The following is a 15224-nucleotide window of genomic DNA, read 5'->3' as shown; positions in this document are numbered from 1 at the left end:
CTTCCGCTGTCGATTCCAAATTTTGGGCGGAACCAGTGAATGAAATTGTCCCTGCTTCCCCTGGGCGAAACGCTTGGCCTCGAAACGCGCTCACATTGCCAGCTGATACAGCAAGTGCTGAGCTGCATCTGCAATCCAGGGTTTAGACTGCGGTTGCACCGATCGTGAGTAGTGGCAACCAGCTTTGTTTCGAGCACCGCTGCCCGCCACGGTCGAGCGAGAGAGGCTTGATCCATCGTCTCTGTCTCTCAGCCCAAACGCCTTGGCTTGGCACTGGCAAGTGCTGTGGGCAATGATCGACGCAAACCTTGTCGAGCGTCTTAGCGCCAAGGTACACACCAACCATCAGCTGGTGCAAGTGAGTTTAGCCGGGCCTGCCAAGACGACCGCGTGCTGTGTGTTGGCATGTCGACTGCCGCTGCCTCAAAGGCGCATGAGTGCAAGCCGGAACGGAGCGTAGACATGCTTCCCTTGCTCCTTGTACCCGATAGAAGCCTGCTGTCCCACTCAATCGGCCGATCCCCCAAGATGCTTCTTTGACACCTGGATCTGTCAGCGACTGCTTTCGCTGCGATGGATAGAGCTGCACAGACACACGCTTCCAAGCAAGAGCGGCGTGTTGAAAGAATCCAATGCAAAAAAGAGTGCGAGTACAAATGCTGGTTCTGAGGCGGGATCACTTGTTCTGCTGCTGCGCCATCATCTTTGCACTGTTGCAGTCGAAATAAGAGGGGGTTAGACGGTCAGCATAAAACAAGCCTGATAGGACCATGTGCTGTTGCTTCGAATACATACTTTTCTTCTCCGAATCGTGCACCGACGCGCTCCGAGTGCTTGAGGAACTTCTGGATGCAATTGGATACGCAAGTGTCCTGAATGTCGCAGTCGGCATGAAAGGGGAATCGGCACGATCAGCATACTGTACGGGCTGCTGCACGAGCATGGCGGTCGGCAACCTACCTCTTTCGAGCTGAGCGCTTTAGAGGTGAAATCGTTGCAGCAGGACTCGAAGCATCGTTCTACGAGGCCAGTGTAGAGTTTGAGAAAGTCCTTCATCTGCTTCTGCTCGATGATGCGGGACATTGCCTGCTGCTCAGACGACGAGAGGTTCGAGACTGTAGCGAAGGGAAAGAGGCGCAATGCGAGAATGCAAGTGTCGGCAAGGAGCGGTGGAGGCTATACATCGCGAAAAGAAGTGTCTGACTCACGATCCATGATGGCTGATGTGAGCGGTTGAATCGCTGCGCTGAGAGTGATGCTTTGGGCTCGGGTTCAGATTGCTTGCGCACGTTTGCTGTCGAGAAGGATGCTTTGACAGTTGATATCCACGAAAAGTGTTGGTATAAGCGCCGTTCGCAAAAAACCCAAGCAAAGCGTCCATCTCCGAGATTTTGTCTCCGAGTTCCGACGGTTGAGCTTGAGCACAGTGACAGCGACAGACCCGCGGAACTCTTGCTGGTCGTGACTCGCAGTTGAGTCTGAACATGGCTTATGTCAGCAAGAATTTCGCTTCGTGTTTCGGAAGAAGGGATTTTCTACACCTCGATCCACACTATCGTCCCACGCCATCTTCTGACTTTGGACGTTCTGCAGCAAACACTCAGCACCACCAAGCTTCTACAACAGCAGCAGCAAGACCAGCAGCAGCAACGCCATCCACGACGCATATAAGCAGCGCGCTCGTCGACTCGATCCTCAACCCAGTCTCGCATCCCATCATCTGATACTTCCAAGCGACACACTCGCTCTCCCTCCCCCTTTCCACGTTGACCCTCACCTCTGCTCCGACCACCACCTCGTCCGCCGCAACACCCATCATGGCTGTCCGCTGTCAATTCGAAAACTCGTCCGAGATCGGCGTGTTCGCACGACTCACCAATGCCTATTGCCTTGTCGCCATCGGCGGCAGCGCCAACTTCTACTCGACCTTTGAAGCCGAGCTCGCCGACGTCATCCCCGTTGTGCACTGCTCCATCGCAGGCACGCGTCTCGTCGGACGTCTCACCGTCGGAAACAGGAATGGACTGCTTGTTCCCTCGACTACCACCGATCAGGAGCTGCAACATTTGAGAAACTCTCTCCCCGAATCCGTCGCCATCCAACGTGTCGAAGAGCGTCTTTCCGCGCTCGGGAATGTCATCGCTTGCAACGATTACGTCGCATTAGTCCACCCGGATCTCGACAGGGAAACCGAGGAGATCATCGCCGACGTACTCAAGGTCGAAGTGTTCCGTCAGACTGTCGGCGACAACGTGCTCGTAGGCTCCTACTCGGCCATCTCGAACCAGGGCGCACTCACCCACCCCAGAACCTCCCTGCAGGACCAGGACGAACTCTCCTCTTTGCTGCAAGTCCCTCTGGTTGCCGGAACCGTCAACCGCGGTTCCGATCTCATCGGTGCTGGGTTGGTGGTCAACGACTTTGCCGCTTTCTGCGGTACAGACGCCACCGCGACAGAGATCAGCGTCATCGAGAGCGTCTTCAGGTTGACCGGCGCCGGCAACGGCGGCGACACGGTCAACGAGCTCAGAGATGCATTGGTCGATACCTACGCTTGATCCGCAAACTTTGTACATCATTCTTGAGAAGTCAATGTCACATTCGCATCAGAAGAGCGCACTTTTTTTCTCTCGTTCGCATATCTTCGGCGTGCATAATCTTTGTCATTTGAGCAACCACACCGTCGGACCGTCGTTCAAACACGATGCCTCACACTTGTCTGTTCTCTCGCAGATCGGCTTCTCACTCTGTCGACGATCAGCGCTGGAAAGCTCTTCCTGCCAGACGTGTGTTGATGATCTGCAATTTCGTTTTGGTTGACTCTTAGATCCTCGCATTCCAAGGCTGTGTGTGCCTTCTCCACTTCACAGCTCATCCTTGGCCTGGTGGGCAGCCGGCTCCGCCTGCTGCTGCTGCGTCTGTAGCGGGAAACACACCGCCGGGCTCTCCACCTGTATCGAGTAGATACACTTTTCCGCCTCAAACACATCCACCACTTTATTCTCAACCCCACACTTGAGATCCACCAGTGCACTCCTCTCTGGACCGTTCCAACACTTCTGACCTCTGGTGTAGATCTGTTTCAACCAGAACTCGTCCTGCTCCTGGCTGTAGCTACCGGTGGGGTTGAAGTTCGAGAAGGTTCCGAGCGAGATCTGCGCACCTCCGTTGTTGGGGATCTGAGTGACTCGACCGAAGAAGCAGTACTCGTACGTGTATTCGCCCATGTCTTTCGAAAAGCACTTGTTTTCCAGCGGTTTGAATTCCGAAGATCGACCGTAGCGCGTGGAGAACTCGTCGAGACGACGTTTGCGGTTCGAGAGGTCATTCGAGACGCGCGAGAGGTGCGAGGCTGCGTCGGTGTGGGCGCGACGTGCCGAGGCGACGTTTTCCGGTTCGGTTTCGGTGGACGAGGAGGATTTGGGTCGCATGCGCTTGACGTCGGTGATGACGTTGGACTTGATGAGCACATCGAGCAAGGTGTCGACCATGGCTTCGAAGTAAGGGACAATACCGTCCGGAAGGTATTCGTGAATGCGGAAGAGCAGTCCACCGTCGGACTCGGTGGCGAACACCCGCTTGTCGTGGGTGGCACCCTGCAGGCCGCGATCCATGATGTCGAGCGGGTCGTCATTGAGCAGCGTGGAGAGCTTGTCGGATGGCCAGTCGCCTTCGTCCAAGAGCTGGTTGAGCTTGGTGTTTTCGGCGGCGAGCTGATCGATGTTGCTGTCCTCAGCGGCGGCCTCTTGCTTGACTCCATCATCGACGGTAGAAGTAGCGATGCCGCGCCACTCCTTGTAGGCTACGACGGCACCCTTGACAGCCATATCTTGGTAGTTGGGGTTGTACCCTTTAGCCAGATCGTCGAGCAAAAGCGTAAGAGTCTGCAGCTCGGACTTGAGAGCGGCGTTCTTATCCTGCAAGGCCTTGATTGCGTTCTGGTTGTCGACCAATTTGGCGTAGAGCGGCGTCTTGACCTTTGCATCGATGACGGCCTTATCGGAGGTCTCTGCACGCGTCAGCTCGGATTTGAGCCTTGCTTCGTTCTCGGTGGCGACGTGCACTTCGACCTCGAGCTTTGCGATCTCTGCTTCGAGGGATTCCTTCTCTTTGCGAGCATCTGCGATGTACTTGTCGCGAATCTTGCCACCTGCGCGTCGTAGGTTTTCGAGCTCGGTCATCTTTTTGCGATACTGCTTGCCGACCTTTTCGCAGGTGTTGGGGCAGTGGATCTTGCCATCTGATTCGTCGGAACCGTCGCAGCATTCAGGGTCGCAGATGCCGTCGTCTACGCGGCTGGAACGGATGTAGGATGGGATGTGACCCGTATTTTGGCAGTAAAAGGTGGAGTTGGGGCAGGCGGAGGTGCCTGGCTCATCGGAACCATCTGGACAGTCGCAGTAGTCGTCATTGACGGCTGTCCAAGAAAGCTCCTTGGATCCGTCGAGACACTTCCATCGCAACTGTCCTTGTGGATTCTTTGAGGGTTGATATTTTGCCGCATCTGGTGATACGAGCGAGGGAGAGACAGAAGTGCATTAGCGGTCAGGGGGACAAGTGACGCGGAAGAGAGAGGGGATCGACTTACCTGCTGGAGCAACACCTCTCAATGGAGTGTTGGAGGAGGACGCTGAAGCGGAGATGGTGGTGGCTGCGAGTGCGGCCACCGCCAAGTTGAGTCGCACCATGTTTGGTCTAGGGAGGGGGAAGATGATGAGAAGAAGGAAAGGGTGTGTTGCGTGTGCGAGTTGCTTGTCGGAAATGAAATTGGCTCGTGCTTGTTCCTCGTCGATTTAACTTAACAGCGATGTAACTTCATTTGAGCCATCATTGATTGATTCGCAATTCCCACACAATGACGGCGGATCGGCGTAACGCATGCGCGGTTCGCGTGGAGAACAACACAAAAGTCGCAAAAGATCAACACTTTGTAGATCACCCTCCTCATCACCATCATCGGCAGCCATGGCATCCTCATCCGCATCCGTTCTCAGTGGCGCAGCCTCTCCCATCGCACCACCATCATCCTTGAATCCGCCACGCACAAGGTGAGTCGCTCTGCAAGTAGTGCCTCCTCGACGGCTGAGGAGAAAGGCTGACATCGAAACAAAGCGCTTGATCTTGAAACAGATTTGACGCAGCTCAGCTACAACCCTATCTCTCGAGCACACTGATGACACGGCTTCGGAATGCATCGTGGGACAAGTCGGACAAGGACAAGAACCGCACGCTGAGCAGGTCGATAGCCGAGGTGGTCAAGGCAAAGATGTTGGGTGGGTCATCATGACGAGAGAGCGCAAGGACCGTAGAGCGATGTGATGCTGACCTTTGGTGTTTTTTGCTTCCTTGATCGCTGCAGAAATCGAGCCGAAAGGTGCGCAAAGTCGTCCTCAACCAAACAAGCATTCGGTACAGTGTAGCTCACACGTCTCAACCCGCTCAAACATATGCAGGCTTCAAGTACATTGTCCAAGTTCAACTCGTCGAGAATATCGGTCAGGGTGGAAGGTGCGTTTTTCACACAGGTCAGACTGGAGATGATGGGTTCGATTGCTGATACGTTCTTGAGTTCCTGCTGCATTCGACGACGCGCGTGGACATGACTACGTGTGCAGAGGTAAGGATCGACTGCTTTCGGATGGATCCGACATTTACGCGACACTGACACGCTTTGTTCCGATCCTGCCAACAGCCGACCTCGCATGTCACTGGGAAGACACAGACAGCGTGGTGCAAGACATGTATTCCAACGTGAGTTTTCTTGCCCTCTTCGCATCGACCGTTGTTGGACTCGCCATCTGACCCTGACCTTGTATTCACCACCCTCGTTTTGCCGCTTCTCCCCTGGTGTAGGACACGCTCATCTGCACCGTATTGTGCTTTGCGATTCGGACATGAACGTCATCACTCCAGATTGTCCCTTCGGGAGAGCGAGGTTGTGCTTGAGGTCCTCGTTCGTGAGTGAGTGCGATGTAGAAGGGCGAAGTCGAGAGACGGTTTCTTGGCTGAGATTGCTTTCGCGGATGCATCTGCCACGTCCATCATCTGCTGTATGTCAAGCATCTTCGAGGTTTCTATCCAAGAAATCCCTCAACTTGCCCAACAGATGCTCCTTTACATGTGGTGGCAACGTATCTGACCCCGAAAAAAGAACCTCATCAGCGATACTTTCTTCATCTCTTCTCTTAATCCAGCCGCGAAACATACCTTTAGCATGCGGAGTAAGCACGTCGATCAACGCAGGCACGCTCAACACCGGCTGCGTCTTTGCTTTGGCCGTTGCAAAGTTGTCGAACTCGGTCTCCCAACCGGACTCGTCGAGCATGCGTCGAAGCAGGATGAGCAGACGCTGCCACTCCCCCGACGCGACGAGTCGTTGGTGGAGCGCGTTGTAGAGTGGATCGTGTTGCGATGAAGAGAGTTCGCCTTCTTCCATTGTTGGTGGTGGAAATGCGGAGGAGGAGGGAAGGTGATAGAGGGAGAGAGCGAGTGACGCAAGGTGGATTGGGAATTGATGTGTGTGCGATGGTGTTGTTCGGGAATCGGACTTGTGGAGTTGCAGAGCATAAAAAGAATAAAACGACCTTTTTTTGTTTTTCTCTTTTCTCGTTTGACACTTTCTTCTTTGCAACCTCAAACACCATCTCTTGACTACACCCCAACGATGAGTCGACCGCAGTACGTGATCGAGCATATGGAGGAGGACGATCCGTCCGCGCCCTCCGTCTTCCCGCACTGGGCGCTGCTCGAATACCGTCACATGCTCCACCACGTTGGACCTGGATCCACCGTCCACTTCACCTCGCTCTCCCATGCATCGCTCGAATCGCTCCGCACATCCCTCTCCTCAACCTCCTCCGAACCTCGGGCGGAATTTCAACTTCATACGGCGAGCATCACCACCTTGATGGCGGAGCGAAACGTCCCGCACGCGAAAGTGTGTCTGCTCGATCCGAAATCGCCTTTCGCCGTATCGATTACCGATGCGGGGTTGGTTTCCAGCAGCACCAAGTCGGTCGAGGCGGGTGGGCCGTTCGAGTACTTCCTCTTCGGCGGGATCCTGGGCGACGACCCTCCCCGCGATCGCACTTCCTCGCTGCGCCAACTCGGCTTCCCCAGCCGTCACCTAGGCTCCATCCAGATGACCACAGACACCGCCCTCGGCGTCACCAAACGCTGCGTCGAAGATCTGCTTCTACTCGACCTGAGCGATACCCAGCAGCAGGAGAAACAGTGGGGTGATGCAGATGCAGCAAAAGGGAAAATGCATTGGGTCGACCATCCAGAGTTGAAGTTCGGGAGGGGCGAGAGTGTCGAGATGCCGTTCAGGTATTTAGTCGACGAGAGGAGGGGCCAGGGGGAACCACTGATGCCCGAGGGTATGAGGGAGTTGATCAGGGACGATTTGGGGAGGAGTTTCGAGTTTTGAGCAATGCCCCACAGCCCTGGTTGATGTGACATTCGTTGAAGGGTTGGACAAGGTTGCGATCCATCTTTGCAGCCGTCGACTGAAATGTTCCTCACACACATCAACATCCCTACACTTTCGTTTGAGAGCAATTCAGCTTTTCACCACATTCTCCGCACAAAACTTTGCCCGAATCTCTGCGAGAACCTTTTTTCGAATTGCATACCTTGATAACACTGCGAAGCTTGCCATTTAAAACTATGGAATGGGAGAATGGGGGGATCCGGGTGGAGCCGGGGTATAAACTGATCTTGCGGAACGGGGGGGTGGGGGAATGGAAAGTACACTGTTGAAAGAGAAAAAAAATGCTGTTTGCGTTGTGGGAGGGGGATCTGCGGTTAACGTTTGTTGATCAAGCTCAAAAACTCCTCCCTCGTCTTTTGTCGATCCCTGAACACGCCCAGCATGCAGCTGGTCACCGTCGTCGCCCCTGGTTTCTGGACCCCCCTCATGGCCATGCACAGATGCTCGCACTCGACAACCACCGCTACGCCTTGCGGTCTCAACGCCTCGTCCAGTGCCAACGCCACCTGCTTGGTCAACCTCTCCTGCACCTGCAACCTGCGCGCAAAGGTCTCTGCTATCCTCGCCAGTTTAGACAACCCAATCACAAGACGGTTGGGAATGTAGCCGATGTGGATTTTCCCCGTGAAGGGAACCATGTGGTGTTCGCAGAGCGAAAAGATCTCGATGTCCTTGACGATGACCATCTCGTCGTGTTCCTCGTCAAAGATGGCGTTGGCGATGACATCCGAGAGGCGGACTTCGTAGCCACGGGTCATCCAGAGGAGCGCTTTGGCGTAGCGTTCCGGTGTCTTGGCGAGACCAGACCGCGAAGGATCCTCACCAATGCACTCCAGGACCGTGGAGATGGCGTCGGCTAGGCGGGCTTGGTTGGCTTCCGCCTGGGCGGGGGTGTGGTTGAGTCGATCGAGTGTGGCTTTTGCAGGCCAACCGAGACCGTTGGGATCCATGACGGGTGTTTGAGTTCCGGAAGCGGACCAGGAGGAGCCGATGTACGTCCTCTCCCCCGTAGGGGTGCCGAGCCCACCGCCACGGGTGGTGGCGAGCACGTCGAGATCCGGTGCGATTCGGGAGGAGGGTGTTCCGTGGTTGGCCAATTGCGCGGAACTGGATCGCGAGAGCAGGGCGGTGGCAGCTGCGCGAGCGTTCGAGTGATGATGCGGGGCGGATGTGGGGGAAGAACTGGCTTGGACGTAGGACGTGGTCGAGTTGGAGGGCTGACCTGGACTCGCAGAGCCTAGGTTAAGCGAAGAAACGCCGTTTGCGAGCGCAGATTGCTGTCGCGCGGTGGCGGCAGAGTTGCCGATGGATGCAGTCTTTTGCTGGACGACCGACTCTATGGGGTCAGCAGGTACGTCGCCAGGATCACGACCGCAATCCAGACCGTTTCCTTTCGGTGCGTAGACGTCGTTGCTGCTGGAAGTGGGAACGGGGTGCGCAGCCGAACCGACTTGGTCAGGGAGACCATGGAGTTGACCGGAAGACATGTTGGCACGCTGCAACGCAGAGGCAAAGAACGAATCGAAAAAGGCGGATCCTGAGGCGTGCTGCTGTGGTTGACCAGACTGTGCTGATCCGGTATGGTCGTCCGCCATGGTTGCAAAAGATGGTGTACGAGTTGGGGAGGAAGGTCAGGAAGGACAGCGTAGAGTCACTTTGTCTGTGCGGAAAGTCTAAATTTCATTTTCAACAAAAGAGCGTTTATTCATTTTGCAGGTCAGATCGGCGATCTCACTTCTCCACCTGTCAAACTCTGACAGACCATTCGGATTTGTCACCCATCCCATCCCAACCTAACGACGACGACCACCTTAAATGCAAGATACGACACCATGTTCCGCAGCATCACATCCACAGCACTTCGAACTGCAACAGCGAGGCGCACACCCCTCGCTCTCCGTCCGCTCTCCACATCTCGCTCGGTCAACAACGCCGAAGCATCACCACCCTCGGCATCGCAGCAGGAGGAGATCACAGCGGGCGAACAAAAGATCCGCTCGATCCTCACGTCCAAGTTCAACCCTTCTATCCTCAAAGTCCAAGATGTTAGCGGTGAGTTTGCGTCGAACTCTTCATGTGGATGCAGTGTGGAAACTGACATTCGTGTTGGGGGTTTCGATAGGCGGATGCGGAAGCTTCTACGCAATCCAACTGAGTTCGAAAGAGTTCAAGGGTTTGTCTACAGTCAAAGCGCATCGAATGGTCAACGAGCAGTTGAAGGATGTTATCAAGGATATCCACGGTTTGCAGGTACGTCCGCCGTCTCAAGTAGAAACGAGCAAAAAGAGCGAGTATCAGACTGACACCAAATCGAACCTCTTACGGGCTTGCCGATCTTGATTCAGTTGAGAACCATGGCCGAAGACTAGCCATGCCGAACAGTACTCGAGCAAATAGAAAAGCAAGAGATGCGGCACATCCGATCAGCGTGCGAGCGTGCATGTGTGAGAGAAAGAAGCGACCGCTGCTGAAAGGCGTGGTTCACGTTTTGAATGAGTGGCAGCACAGGGTCTGATCGGCCCATTGCCGACAACCGCAAACCTGAGCTTCCTCAACACATCGAACACATCTCCACTCGTCTCCACTCTCCTCTGTCCTCAACCCTCGTCTCATAGCACACGACATTTGCCCGTCACGCAATCACTCTCAAGTCAAAAGTTGCGGATGAAATGCCGGTTTTAGAATTTTGGGTTGTGGTTGCAGGGCACGCCAGTCGATCTCTCGACTGAGCGGTCCTACTATGTGCGCGGTCTGCGCAATGTGCATATGTGTGTGTGTGTGGGAAGGAAAAAGAATACAATGCTGCAAAGCTGCAACTCTTTACTCGGCGGAAGCACGAGTGTAGACCAGCTGACCGTTGTGGTGGATGATGCGCTTGATCTGACCCTCACGCTCCAGGTGGCGGATGGCAACACGTGCGAGCGAGCCGTTGATCTTCATACGGTCGATCAGCGTCGACTGCGAGATCATCTTGAAGGTGGGCACCTCCTTGAGGATTCGGTCGTACGTGGGACGGTCGAGAACAACCATGTTCTGGGCCTGTTGCGGAGAATTACGGAGGAAAAGACGAGAATTATGTCAGTCGATCTCGTAAAAAGAATGGCGATGGGGAGGGATGGATGGAACGTACCTTGTCCTTAACCTTGCCCTTGGACCATTTCTTCTTCTTAGCGGACTTTGACGCAGCAGCGGCGATGGCGGCTTTCTTGGGCGGCATCTGAATCGTCATAGTATGGGGGTATCAAGAGAGATGGTGAGTGAGCGGTCCGAGATTGGGTGATCAACAGAGACGCAAGCAAGGCAGCGACGCAATGGCCGACACGACACGCGGCAGGTGCGACAGCATGAGCAGCAGCATGAAGTAGAAGCATCGAGTCAGGATGATCGGCGAGCGGTACGGTTGTGAGAGTGTCCATCGAGGAAGAATCGTCGATGCGAAGCTGCAACTCTGGCCGGCAGGTGGTGCTTCGAGGGCTGCTGATCGAGACATACGGGTTGCAATGAGGAGCGACGATGAAGGTTGTTGGAATCAAGCCATCATCGGACAAGCCAAAATAATTTGTCGAGGCCAATGTCGAACGACAAGATCCTCTACATGGGCTGCTGCGAATGGTACCAAGGGTCGACGATGCATGTGCTGATGAGGAGCGAGACGAGAAAATATGGCGAAAGCACGTCCATGACTGGCCGTCTGACGCAAGCTGCAAAACAACTTGCCGTCAACCACAGCATCCCTTCGTCCGACTTGCAAGACCCGACTCGACCGGTCATGTCAAAGCTAGCGTTGGTCCTCTTCCGTATCCACAGCCGTCGATTCTGAAGGCCGTCCATGCCAATCAGAAGTGCTTTGTTGGCCTGGCTCGCAAAGTTTGACCGCTGAACCGTCCACCTTGCATTGTTGCAACTTCTCATCAAATCGATGAAAGCACCGGGCCAAATCCAATGTCGCTCTCATCCATTCTGTACCACTGTGCCGCCAGAATGCTTCCGCAATGCCTTTGCATTTCAAGATAGAGATACCTCCTTTTCCGCCTGTCGAAGGTTGCTGCGCCGTGTTGTGCTGATCATGCTGTGCTGTACTGTGCTGCGTATCGTATCGTCTGCTGGTGCGTATGCGCTTGCGAATGCGTTTGAGAGGTGTAGGAGAAACTTACCTTGACGTATGTGGTGGATGACGGTAGAGAAGAGCGAGTGTGAAGCGCCAATTCGATGGGTCAACTCTGGACGCACTCACCGTTGCTCTCTCTCTGTCACTTCCGAGCAGCTGTGGTCAGACTTGATCAAATGCGGGCCGTGAGAAAGCGATGTGCTGCCTGTTCTTTTCCCTCACGCACAGTCTGTCCAGCCTGCGAGCGAGCCTCTGGACTGCCGTGTTGCAACCGCGCATTTGTTGGCCAGTCAGTAGCCCTGCTTCGTCCTTGAGATCAGTCTTGAGCGCGCCCCATTTCTGCGAAATTGAAATCAGGCTCAAGACAGAATCCAGCGGGAACACGACGTTCGGCTCTGGACCAGTGTTCGAATTTGCACGTGACTCGAGCAAAACAACGGCCGAAGTAAGGTCAATACAAGTCGGTCCAATACAGATTTTCGACACGAGTTCGGTCAGAAGAGCTTCGGTCTGCCGCACGACAGATTGCGCTCCCGACGTCCTCGACTCGATCTGCTGGACGGCGTTACTTGACACACTCGTTTCCGCAAGGGTCCGATCCGAACAGCGAGACCCCCGGACACAGATTTCTACAGGTTGCAAGGGTCTGCTCGACGTGCTCTGATGGAATGATCGACGTGGGTCTGTTTGCCTTGACGAAGTACAGCATCGCACTTCTGCTGTTCATTTGTCGACCGGAAGCGACGTCTATTTGGGATCGCATCCTTTGCGCTCTGTTGTGAAGCATGCACATCATGTGTTCAGAACCTCGGTCTCAAGTGCAGCATTAGGGCGTCTCGATTAGGATGCGATTTGCATACTCTGTCACTGAAAAAGACGCAGCTTTGGGGGTTGAGCCCAATCGAAGTCAAGGTCGAACATCTCCTTGAACAGAGTCAATACAGAGACGTTCGACGTTTGCGACAAGACCTTCCCTGCAGAAACGTGCCTCGCCGTGTCTTGTCTAGCTGGAGGTCGATCATGTTGCGCGGATCATGGATGCCACGAGTCTCCCAGCTCTTGTCGGGAAATGCGTCTCTCTCAGCAGCTCGACAACAGGTTGCCGGTGATGCTTCGCTGTCCACCCTGTCTCACATGGCCAGTTTGACACGTTTGAACGACGAACACGTCATGCGTCCGCCTCCTGCTTCGTGAACACGGTACTGCTAGACAACAATTCTGCCCCGCACAGCGTCGAGGCTTTCTTTGTCTCCGTATCGACTGACTCGATCTGAAGACGTTCACCGTGCCAAATCCAGTCTGTCGTGGAACGTCCTGTCCTCGACGACAACAGCCTCAGGGCATCCAATTGTCCGAGCACCCTCGCTTACAACACAGACCGGCAATCGTCTTGCCGCTCCAATTCGATTTTTCAAATATGATTGCGAATGAACATCTTCTGTACAAGATCGACGCGAGCTCCTGAACGCGACGATGCTTGCGGGTTCTACCCTTAGATAGCGGAAAGGTCTGTTCAATGTCGAAAAGCAAAAGGCAAAGGATGGTTGTCAGCAAAGCGAATCCCACATCAACTGTCAACACCGCAACAGCTTTCGCTGAAAATACTCACTTCCGAACTTCTCGTCGTAACCTGGCGTGGTCCACTTGCCCTTCTTGACCATCTCGTCGACGGTGCGGCCAATCTCGGGACGAGCGGCGACGACGTCATCGACGGTAAGCTGGTCAAAGGGACGAGCGTCCTCGATGTTCTTCAGAGTAGCCTTGAGGTCCTTGAGCTCGGCCTCGATCTTGGACGAGGTGGCCTGAGCTTGCTCGACCTGTGCGTGTGCGATTGGAGCAAAAGAGGCGAGTGAGGGAATGTCAGTATTTTGAAAGCAGGAACATGAGTGCATCGTCCCAATACACCTGGCGCTACTGTTGGCGGCGGTCAGTCGAGTACATTGTAGGGTCGGGCCGCATCGCATTGCACCGTGTGGCGTCGCATCGCATTCTCTCGCTGTTGAAGATAGTCGGTCGTAACAGAGGTGTGCATGCGCAGTCACTCGAATGCCTCGAATGGTCAGGAAGCTACCGCCACGGATGCGCTGGCGTGTCGCTACTGTATGGTCTTGGTCGGAACTGCTGATATGAACGAGTGACGAGTCGGATCAGTTCCGATCGCGGACCAACAGGAAGCGTGACGCTTTGACCATGAAGTAGCAGAGCGGCGGTGGCTCATACGGCGGCTATGCTGGCGAGGTGGCAGATGCGGCACGTCGTACGTCTGAACGACAGCACATACATGCATTGATCATTCACCGCAAAGCATGCCAAGTCGCGTACGGGTTGTCGGATTGGAACACGTTGTGCATCAAAGCCAGCAGGTCTAGCTCAAGCATGATGGTCGGAAGGGCCGTGCGCAGATTCGGGCGGACTGCTTCTCGAGCACAGATGGATGTCGTGGAGTCCATAATCGGATGGCGGCGTGAGCAGATCGATCATGTCGTGAGGGTCGTCGAGTTCTACCGGTGCCGAAACAGAAGAGGCTGCGATGAGATTGGTGGGAAAGGAGCCATGATGCGTTGCGGTGCGATGCGATGCGATGGTAGGCGATTCGGTGATTTGCAGGAGTCGAAATGATCAAGATACAGCGCCAATGACCAGGCGTATGGAACAGTGCTATGCTGTCGAAGAAAAAGGGCGGATACTAACAGCTTTGGACTCGAAGGCATCGATAGCCTTGAGCTGAGCCTGAACGTCGTAGGTGACAGGCTTGAACTCGGAGAGGATCTTCTGCGCCTGGCTGACAACATCCTTGTTACGGAGCACCTTGTTGTAGTGGGCAAAGTCGACGTCGGTGTTCTGCTGCTTGAGCTGTGCGAGTTGACGCTTTGCGTCGTCGGCGCGCTTGCGGAAAGCCGAGATCTGAGCGAGAGTGTTCTTGCCAAGACCCAAGTTGGAGATCTTGGCGAGATCCACTGCAGCAGCACGAGCAGCCATTGTGATGTGTTGGTGAGGAGGAAGCGAGAGCGAACGAGATGAGGGAGGTAAGGTGGTGGTGAGTAGTATTGTTGTGTGGAGATGGCGACGACGACGACGACGACGACGACGAAACAAACAATTCCAATCTGAGAAAGAAGGATTGGCGACGAGACCCGTCTAGTGCCGCCATTTGCGAAACGCTCACACACCGCCGTTTCCCTATCGCTTCCGAAGACGATCACCTTTTCTGAAACGCACCAGAATGTTAGACTACATTCCTGTTTGAAATTTCGCACGAAAAAAGATAGACGCGCCGAGGACGAGAATTGTCTGTGCGCAAAGGGAGCGGAATGGCGGTTCCAGCCAACAAGACCAAATGCGGATGAGCCGACAGGAGAAAGAGAGAGTCCTTCAGGGTCGTCGTCGTCGTCGCTTGTCGGGCTCGCCGGCGTTGCAATCTCTAGAGGCCATTCATTGTCCATGTCTGTTTGCCAACTTGCCGCTCCTCATCTGGCATTCATCCTGTCTCTTCCAGTCGATGCCGTCAATGTGATGTCGGTAGCTTGCCGATCGATGAAACTTGAAGAAAGCACAAAGCTCATCACGAGGATCACGCACTCTTGCTCGGCGTGAGACTGTCCATAAGACTGCCAGAGCGGACCA

General features: G+C 54.7%; 12 protein-coding genes across 12 annotated transcripts; 5 read left to right on the top strand and 7 right to left on the bottom strand.

The window, feature by feature from the left end:
* Positions 1–676: 676 nt before the first annotated feature.
* On the bottom strand, positions 677–1083 carry PHSY_000336 (hypothetical protein; the record flags this gene model as incomplete). Its single annotated transcript, XM_012330977.1, has 3 exons — positions 677–710; positions 796–872; positions 961–1083. The coding sequence occupies 3 exons, from the start codon at positions 1081–1083 to the stop codon at positions 677–679; spliced, it is 234 nt and encodes a 77-aa protein (XP_012186367.1).
* Positions 1084–1817: 734 nt separating this feature from the next.
* Positions 1818–2558, top strand: PHSY_000335 (eukaryotic translation initiation factor 6; the record flags this gene model as incomplete). The annotated part of the gene is made up of 1 exon (XM_012330976.1): positions 1818–2558. One exon carries the CDS (start codon positions 1818–1820, stop codon positions 2556–2558), a length of 741 nt encoding a protein of 246 aa, XP_012186366.1.
* A 306-nt stretch (positions 2559–2864) lies between these two features.
* On the bottom strand, positions 2865–4688 carry PHSY_000334 (hypothetical protein; the record flags this gene model as incomplete). Its single annotated transcript, XM_012330975.1, has 2 exons — positions 2865–4504; positions 4589–4688. 2 exons carry the CDS (start codon positions 4686–4688, stop codon positions 2865–2867), a joined length of 1740 nt encoding a protein of 579 aa, XP_012186365.1.
* Positions 4689–5154: 466 nt separating this feature from the next.
* PHSY_000333 (hypothetical protein) lies at positions 5155–6436 on the bottom strand (the record flags this gene model as incomplete). The annotated part of the gene is made up of 3 exons (XM_012330974.1): positions 5155–5353; positions 5561–5708; positions 6208–6436. The coding sequence occupies 3 exons, from the start codon at positions 6434–6436 to the stop codon at positions 5155–5157; spliced, it is 576 nt and encodes a 191-aa protein (XP_012186364.1).
* Positions 6437–6664: 228 nt separating this feature from the next.
* Positions 6665–7429, top strand: PHSY_000332 (hypothetical protein; the record flags this gene model as incomplete). Its single annotated transcript, XM_012330973.1, has 1 exon — positions 6665–7429. One exon carries the CDS (start codon positions 6665–6667, stop codon positions 7427–7429), a length of 765 nt encoding a protein of 254 aa, XP_012186363.1.
* Positions 7430–7806: 377 nt separating this feature from the next.
* PHSY_000331 (hypothetical protein) lies at positions 7807–9087 on the bottom strand (the record flags this gene model as incomplete). Its single annotated transcript, XM_012330972.1, has 1 exon — positions 7807–9087. One exon carries the CDS (start codon positions 9085–9087, stop codon positions 7807–7809), a length of 1281 nt encoding a protein of 426 aa, XP_012186362.1.
* A 237-nt stretch (positions 9088–9324) lies between these two features.
* Positions 9325–10007, top strand: PHSY_000330 (hypothetical protein; the record flags this gene model as incomplete). The annotated part of the gene is made up of 2 exons (XM_012330971.1): positions 9325–9742; positions 9838–10007. 2 exons carry the CDS (start codon positions 9325–9327, stop codon positions 10005–10007), a joined length of 588 nt encoding a protein of 195 aa, XP_012186361.1.
* A 305-nt stretch (positions 10008–10312) lies between these two features.
* Positions 10313–10709, bottom strand: PHSY_000329 (40S ribosomal protein S25; the record flags this gene model as incomplete). Its single annotated transcript, XM_012330970.1, has 2 exons — positions 10313–10531; positions 10623–10709. 2 exons carry the CDS (start codon positions 10707–10709, stop codon positions 10313–10315), a joined length of 306 nt encoding a protein of 101 aa, XP_012186360.1.
* A 354-nt stretch (positions 10710–11063) lies between these two features.
* Positions 11064–11312, top strand: PHSY_000328 (hypothetical protein; the record flags this gene model as incomplete). Its single annotated transcript, XM_012330969.1, has 1 exon — positions 11064–11312. The coding sequence occupies one exon, from the start codon at positions 11064–11066 to the stop codon at positions 11310–11312; it is 249 nt and encodes an 82-aa protein (XP_012186359.1).
* A 450-nt stretch (positions 11313–11762) lies between these two features.
* Positions 11763–13564, bottom strand: PHSY_000327 (hypothetical protein; the record flags this gene model as incomplete). Its single annotated transcript, XM_012330968.1, has 2 exons — positions 11763–12229; positions 13210–13564. 2 exons carry the CDS (start codon positions 13562–13564, stop codon positions 11763–11765), a joined length of 822 nt encoding a protein of 273 aa, XP_012186358.1.
* Positions 13565–13976: 412 nt separating this feature from the next.
* On the top strand, positions 13977–14219 carry PHSY_000326 (retrograde transporter; the record flags this gene model as incomplete). The annotated part of the gene is made up of 1 exon (XM_012330967.1): positions 13977–14219. One exon carries the CDS (start codon positions 13977–13979, stop codon positions 14217–14219), a length of 243 nt encoding a protein of 80 aa, XP_012186357.1.
* Positions 14220–14258: 39 nt separating this feature from the next.
* PHSY_000325 (ATP synthase d subunit) lies at positions 14259–14579 on the bottom strand (the record flags this gene model as incomplete). Its single annotated transcript, XM_012330966.1, has 1 exon — positions 14259–14579. The coding sequence occupies one exon, from the start codon at positions 14577–14579 to the stop codon at positions 14259–14261; it is 321 nt and encodes a 106-aa protein (XP_012186356.1).
* Between the last annotated feature and the right edge of the window lie 645 nt (positions 14580–15224).

This window comes from Pseudozyma hubeiensis (genome assembly GCF_000403515.1).
Source record: "Pseudozyma hubeiensis SY62 DNA, scaffold: PHS5, whole genome shotgun sequence".
NCBI classification, from domain to species: Eukaryota; Fungi; Basidiomycota; class Ustilaginomycetes; order Ustilaginales; family Ustilaginaceae; genus Pseudozyma; species Pseudozyma hubeiensis.
Note: the sequence above shows the minus strand (reverse complement) of the source record. Positions and strands in the feature narration are given on the sequence as shown.